Here is a 7,821-nt window from a genome sequence, read left to right on the forward strand (position 1 = left end):
ATGGATAGAAAGCTGGCCTCTAAGTCAGGAAGTTCTGACTCTGATACAAATTTAATTGTATGACCCTGGACAAGGCTCAGCTTCTCAGTGCCCCCAGGCAATTCTCTAGCTAGTTAGAGAATTTAGAAGCAGAGGAAATTTCCTCACTATGGAATTCTCTAAGCTAAAGAAATCACAAGTTTGAACAAAAAGGAAAAGAGGGGGTAGTTAGAATCCCTGCCAATTATTCTTTCCATGGTAGTTGTGAGGAGAGCCTTCTGTCAACTCTAAAGTGAATACAAGTGTGAAGATCTCAGCAGACAGTCAGTGCCCACTCACTCATTTAATGATGTCTGTATATTCTCCTTCCTTCTCTTTTCTTTCTCCATCTTCCCATTTCTTATCCTTATCCTGTTCCCTCTCTCTGAGAAAGGTTCCCCAAGAACCTACCTCCTATTTCTCCTCCAGGTTCTATGGGCACCCAATTCCAAATCTCTGGACACTGAAGTTCCCATGGTCTTGATCAATGATACATGTGGAATAGTTCATTGACTCTGGGAGTGGGGAGGGAGGAGGGAAAGAATACAAATCATATAACCATGGAAAAATATTTTAAATTAATTAAATACATAAATGAAATTTTAAAAATAACAAAGGTTTGGGGTAGGGCCTAGAGTTATTTGTAATTTTTCTTGGAGGTTCCTACACTTCTAACCTCATAGAATGTTGAGTGAAAACTATATATATTGATGAGTTAAGTTTTCGACTGAGGATGAGTGATCTATGAGAGTGACTGGACCCCTAGATCCCAATTGATGGAGGCAGACAGTGAATAGAAGAGGATCCTCATGTTCTGAAATCTTGTATTTTCACCAGTTAGTATTAGTCAGCACACATAGCAAAATGTAGATTAGTTATATATCTGTATTACACTTGTACAATTCTGTACCTTCCTATATCCCCCACCCAAGTGATAAGGACATTCCAGGAAGGTAGTGAGACATCTCCTAGGTTGAGGAAAGATGGCAAACAAGCCTGCACATGCCCCTTATTCCCTTTTCAGAGTCTTTAAGTTCACCTATGATGTTTCAGATCCAAAATACACCTCTACTGAACTTGTACCCTCCTCATTTATGCCCATTTTCCAGGGGTTTCTGCCCAGAACACCCCAAAACAGTCAGGGGAGGACTATTTGGAGAAAAGGTGGAGAATTCCCTGGAATGGGAGGTGAAAAAAACTCCAGACCCTCAATAAATATGCAAATCCTAATCAACAGTTTAGGGCATTCCATCAGGTTAGGTCATTCTGTTTCTCTGAACCTCCTTTTTCAATAAACACTTTCATACCTCTGGACAGAATGGAGTTTTGAGTCTCCAGTTCTTTGGGCAAGGTCTTGCTACAAACTTTGGTGTGTTTCCCACAGCACAATTAACCTTCATGTGAGTTCTCAACCTGCTACAAAGGCTACAAGACATTTGAAAATGTGACCAGGTTAAAAAAAAAAGTAAAAAAGGAAGCAATAAAATATTTGCCCCACAAATCTGGAGAACTCTCTCAAACAAGTACACATAGCTCTTATAGAAAACAAAAACAAAAACAGAAACCCTTGCACTAGAAGAGTAATGGGTCTCCTTTCTCTTGTTTCCTCAGAGTTTTGACTACTAAAGCCTCTCATTTTACCCTGTAAGATATTATTGACCTCTGGTACCATGCAGAGCACTCTCTAGAATGAATACTTTTATTTTATTACTTTTTAACTGAAAATTTTTATTTAATTAATAAATTTAGAATATTTATCCATGGTTACATGATTCACATTCTTTTCTTCCCCTCCAGACCACCTCCTTCCTCCCCACGAGCAATTCCACTGTTTTTTGTTTTGTAAGGGTTTTTAAATCCTTACCTTCCATCTTGGAATCAATACTCTGTATTGGCTCCAATGCAGAAGAATGGTAAGGATTAGGCAATGGGGTTAAGTGACTTGCTTAGGGTCACGCAGTTGGGAAGTGGCTGAGGTCACATTTGAACCCAGGACCTCCTGTCTCTAGGTCTGGCTCTCAATCCACTGAGCTATCCAGCTGCCCCCTCCACTGGGTTTTACCTGTATCATTGGATGAATACTTTTACCTTTAGCCTTTTCTTTGGATTCTTCTCTATGATGAGGGTTTTGAGTTCCTCTGTCATAGACCTCATGCTATTGTAGAGTGAATATTCCACATACTTTCCAAATTTCCATCTCTGAGGTGAGGGACAAACTATATTTCTGGCAAGAATTATTTGCCCCCCAAACAAACAAAAGGTCTGAGGTTCAAGGATTCCAGTTTTCAAACCCTGAGCCTTTTTTGTTTTCATTCCCTTTCCCTCCTTCTCTCTCCCTTCCTTTTTCCTCCTCCTCCCTTCTTCCCTCCCTCTCTGCTCTTTCCCTCTTTAAATCCTTACTTTGCACCTTAGAATCAATGCTGTGTATTGGTTCCAAGACAGAAGAGCGGTAAGGGATAGGCAACAAGAGTTAAATGACTTGCCCAGAGTCACACAGCTAGGAAGCGTCTGGGGGCAGATTTGAACTTGGGACCTCCCATCTGTAGAACTGGCTCTCAGTCCACTGAGCCTACTATGTTTTAAAACTATTTTTTAACCCTTACCTTTGGTGTTAGAATCAATACCATGCAAAAACAAAACAAAAAAACTACCAAAGCAGAAGAGCTGTAAGGGCTAGACCAGGGGTTGGCAACCTTTTTGGCCATGAGAGCCAAAAATGCCACGTTTTTTAAAATGTAATTTCGTGAGAGCCGTACAGTGCTCACAGTGCAGCTCCTGTAACAGCACCCGAAAAAAAATGGACTTTATGGCTCCTGTAGAAAGAGCCATATCTGGCCCTCAAAAGAGCCAGATATGGCTCAAGAGCCATATGTTGCCGACCCCTGGGCTAGACAATGAGGGTCAAGTGATTGGCCCAGAGGCACAGAGCTAAGAAATGTCTAAGGTCAGATTTGAACCCAGGACCTTCCATCATTAGGCCTGATTCTCTATCTACTGAGACTCCTAACTGTCCCCACTCCCTATTACTATTGAGGCCACATCATCCTCCACATCATACAGGCTATCAACCTAGGTGTGGTATCCTTTATTCTGTACTCCTGCATATCCAATCTGTTACCAAGGTGTGTCAGTTTTATCTTTGTAATATCTCTGGCATGTGTCCTCTTCTCTCCTCTGACAGTGTGACCATCTTTGTGTGCATGCTTGGACTATTACAATGGTCTCCCTGTCTCAAGTCTCTCTTCACTCCAGTTCATCTTCCATTCAGTTGTCAAAGTTTTCTTTCTAAATTGAGTCTGACCAACTTACCTCAACTCAGTCAACTCTAGTGATCACTTCCTCTGTTTGGCATTCAATGACCATAACCTGTTCTTTCTCTTCTTTTTCAATCTTTCTGCCCATCTGCCTTGTGTGTGTGTGTGTGTGTGTGTGTGTGTGTGAAATGCTTTGTATAATGCCTGACACTCAGAAGCTATTTAAAGGAGCAGCTAGTTGGTTCAGTGGATAGAGACATTTACAATGACCTCTTTGTCTTTCTTCAAACATTTTATTTACTTACTCCATATATTTTCTTTTCCTTTTTAAAAAACCCTTCCCTTCTGTCTTAGAATCATTACTAAGTATTGGTCTCAAAGCAGAGGAGCAGTAAGGGCTAGACAATGGGGGTTAAGTTGTTTGCTCAAGGTCACACAGCTAAGAAGTTCGAGGCAAAATTTGAATCCAGAACCTCCTGTCTTCAGGCCTGACTATACACTGAGCTGCCTAGCTGCCCTCCTACTTTCTTTTCCTTCCTTCCTTCCTCCTTTCCTTCCTTCCTCCTTTCCTTCCTCCCTTCCTCCCTCCCTTTCTTTCTTTCTTTCTTTCTTTCTTTCTTTCTTTCTTTCTTTCTTTCTTTCTTTCTTTCTTCCTTTCTTCCTTTCTTCCTTTCTTATCAAGTATTGGTTCTAAGGCAGAGAGTGATAAGGGCTAAGCAATTGGGGTTAAGTGATTTGCCCAGAATTACACAGCTAGGAAGTATCGGATTTGATTTGAACCCACGACCTCCCATTTCAAAGCCTGACTCTTTATTCACTGAACCACCTAGCTGTCCCACCATATATTTTCACTTGCTGTCTCCCATGCCTAAAATTTTCTCCCTTTCCATGTCCACTTCTTGGTTTACTTCAAGTCCACCTAAAACCCCTCTTTCTACAGAAACCCTTTCTTGAAGGACAGATGGCAATTTTCATCACGAGTCTCTGGGGTTTGTCTTGGATCACTGAATTACTGAGAATAATTAAGTCATCCACAGTTGTTCATCAAGAAATATTGCTATCGCTCTGTGTACAATGTTCTTCTGGTTCTGCTCACTTCACTTTCTGTCAGTTCATGTAAGTCTTTTCAGATTTTTCTAAAATCATTCTACTTGTTATTTCTTACAGCACAATAGTATTCCATTACTATCAAAACCACAATTTGATCAGCCATTCCCCAATTGATGGACAATCCTTCAATTTCCAATTCTTTGCTACCACAAAAAGAACTTCTAGTGAGAGTTTTTTAAGGATTGGAGAGAGTTGGTAGTAAGGAAGGATTTGATAGGAAAAAAGTTGAAAATGTGTAGGGGAGGGGCAGGGGGCAGGTGAAAGTGAGAATTTGCAACCTCTTTGAGGAGATAGGAGGAACAGAATCAGACAGGATCAAGTATATATAGAGAGGGGTTGGCTTTGGCAAGGAGAAAGGCTACCTATTTGTTTATTTTGCTAAATAACTGACATTTTGGTTATTTCATTTTTTTTATTTAAGTTGTTTGGTTTAAGAAACATAGGAAGATGATTTCAATAGATTTTGAGATGAAGATAATAGGAGAAAAGAGAACTCAAGTTAAGTGAACTCAATTTTCTCAGGAAATTAAGAGACTAAGACCTCCAATCTAACAGTTGGAGGGCAGGAGAAGATATGAAAGGCTTGAAGAAGGAAGAAATAGTTTGGGATCATTTCTACGGGGAATGAGAGAGGGAATCAATTAGGGAGGAATAAAAGGACTGAAGCTTCAGAGAGGGCCCCATTGGGGCTGGAGAACATGAATTAATAATGTACCCAGTCAGCACAGCTGTGGTACTTCTTTCAGCTAATTTAGCAGCTTTGAAAGAGGAAGAGGAGAAGGAGGAGAAAGAAGAGCATGAGGAGGAAAAGGAAGAAGGATGAGAATAATTTTGTGCTGAGGTCTAGCAAGAGAGGAGCAGGAATACAATTAAGAGATAAAGGAATTCTAAAGCAGAGGATACTGTAGAGCTAAAATATCTAATATTGAATCAATTCGGGAGGGAGGAAAATATTCATGATGAAGGGAACAGAGGTCTTGATAAGGACCAAGAATAGGTGAAGCAGAGGGAAAGAAGCAATGATAGGAGGAAGGGGGAAGAGGGAACAAGAGAATCCCAAAAGGAGATAATATTTATTAGCAGTATAACCATGGGTGGGCTACAGCCCCTGGCGTTCTGTTTCTTCATCTTTTTGTAATCTACTCAGTTTCCAAGGACTCATCATGATTGAGTTCATTAAAAAGCAGCTGCAATCACAAGTAGGATATCTGATCTACTTGACATTTGTGAACAGAGGGACAAAACGATAATTTTGCAGATTGTCCCCTGAAAAAAATCCATCTGTAAGTAAGAGAATTCCTGTAGGCTGATGGTACACCTAAAATATCCAGTGGCAACCTCGACTTTCCCTGAGGATCATGATGCCAGGCTAAATGATGTTGATTAGAGATGAGGGAACAGATTCAATTCATCTGAATCCAGTAATCACCTGGACATTTGGATAAATGCCCCTTCTGGATCACTCCTTTGTTGCGTACAAGAGCTTGCAAAAGTTCGCTGCACTATGAGTTATGCTGGCTTACCCAAGATACACAGGTCCTATTAGAGTTCCGACCAGAGGTGGTCCAGAGACGGAAATGGCAAACCATCTGGTATCTTAGTCTTAAGAAAACTCCATGGACCGCACTTGGCGCGGCTTGTTACAGCCCACGTGGTCAGGAAGAATGGCACACATCACCCAACAAATGCAAAGATAGGGCGCCAAACTAGGGATGCAAAGACTAAGTCGTGGGTCACCCCACGAAGTGAAGTGGTTGAGACAGGGCACTTGGGTTCGAATCCCGACCTTGCCACTTAACAGTTGCGTGACCTTGGGCTACTTATTTCTCCTCCCCAAGCCCGTTTCCAAATCTGAAAAATAAGGGATTTGAACTTGATGGCCTTTTCTCCAGATCTCCGATTCAGGAAGGAAGGGTGAGAGGCTTTACAAGTAAAATGAATGTGAAATAACAGGAATGCAGTTCAGCTTCTAAAGCTGGAGGCTGAGAACAAGCTCACAGATCCTGACCTACAAAGAACTACCTCCAAGTACGAGTGAAGCGTGCCTCCCTGCTCCGCCTCCGTCACGTGACCCACTTCCCGTTCGTCCCTCCCCCTGGCCTCGCCCAGTCTCCGGAGTCCAAGGACTGGACTGGAAAGTGATTGGTTGTTAAAAGTCGCGCGGGCGCGGGCGCGAGCCCGGCGGCGTCCACGTTCTCGCACGGCGCCCCTTATTTTTCTCCGTCACCGCGTTCTGCGCCCGCGTCCCCGAGCTTCTCTTCCGCGGGCTCTTATAGCGGCCGTGGCTGGGCACCCGGAGGGATTGAGTGACCCGGCGAGCCAGCGAAGGCGTGGGTCAGCAGCTGCAAGACTCTTGAGACACCGACGCCGCAACATGGGGGCCCCGCTGCTGTGGCTGCTGGCAGCTGTGTTGCTCTGCGCTCGGGCCGCCTCCGGAACTGGTGAGCGGAGCTGGGGCCGCCGGGAGGCCCCCGCGGCTCGGGCTTGGGGACCGTTGCGGGTGGAGGGGACCCTAGGTGGGGCCGGGATGGGGGGGCAGCTGTAGCCCGGGGGGGGGGCTAGACTGGGCCTCAGGGGATCTGGGAGGAGGTTGCAGGTTCGGAGATTGAGGCTCCAGGGGTCTGGTGGGGAATAGAGGTGCATACTGGAGGTTCAGGGGATCCGGGGAGGCGAAGGACGTGAGTTTAGGGGATGAGGTTCAGGGGATCCGGGGAGAAAGTGCAGGCTTGGAGATTGAGGCTCCAGGGGTCCGGGAGGGGGAAAGGGGGTAGCCTTGGGGATTGAAACACAGGGGAATCGGGGGAAAGGACGTGGGTTCGGGGGCTGAGGCTAAAGGTGCCTCTGGGAGAGTGCAGGCTCAGGTATTGAGGCTAAAGGGTTCGAGGTGGGGCAGGAGTGCATACTAGGGGGATTGAGGCTCAAGGGGTCCTGGTGGGGGAGCAGAGGTGCTTGTTGGGGATTGAGGATCAGGAGATTGGGAGGGAAGGACGTGGGTTTGAGGGTTGAGACTCAGGGGACTGGGAAGAAAGGACATGGGTTTGAGGGGCTGAGGCTTAAGAGAGTCTGGTGGAAGAGGTGCAGGCCTTAGGTGGGGATGGGGGGAGGAGTTAAAGCTAAAGGGGTCCGGGGGACCGGTAGGGAGAAATGAGGCCACGAGGTAGGATCCCCGTAGGGGACCTGGCTATGAGTTGGGGGAGTTGAAGCTGTGGCTGGGAAGGGAGAGGTAACTTGGAACTGGGGTCATAGGGGAGAACTGAGGTCTAGGAAGGACCTGGAGATCTTAGGGCACCGTGTGTGTGAGGCATCCGAGGCGGGAAGACTAGAAAGTCTTTTGAGAGACCTGAAGGGGAGGAGTCAAACGGTGGTCTTAGATGGGGGGAGGAGGAGAGGGCTGAAGGGAAGGTTTTTTGCTTGGTGTCTGGCTGGAACGGGTTGGAGA

At 45.1% G+C, this 7,821-nt stretch overlaps 1 protein-coding gene across 2 annotated transcripts in view; it reads left to right on the forward strand.

Moving 5' to 3' along the window:
- Positions 1 to 6,614: 6,614 nt before the first annotated feature.
- The window catches only part of BSG (basigin (Ok blood group)), a 35,417-nt gene continuing 34,210 nt past the window's right edge, over positions 6,615 to 7,821 (forward strand). For both annotated transcript variants that reach the window (XM_044672525.1, XM_044672534.1), the window contains exon 1: positions 6,615 to 6,823. In XM_044672525.1, the coding sequence (XP_044528460.1) occupies positions 6,757 to 6,823 (67 nt within the window). In that variant the 5' untranslated portion in view covers positions 6,615 to 6,756. The remainder of the gene's footprint in view (positions 6,824 to 7,821) is intronic.

This window comes from Gracilinanus agilis, chromosome 1, assembly GCF_016433145.1.
Source record: "Gracilinanus agilis isolate LMUSP501 chromosome 1, AgileGrace, whole genome shotgun sequence".
In the NCBI taxonomy this organism is placed as follows: domain Eukaryota; kingdom Metazoa; phylum Chordata; class Mammalia; order Didelphimorphia; family Didelphidae; genus Gracilinanus; species Gracilinanus agilis.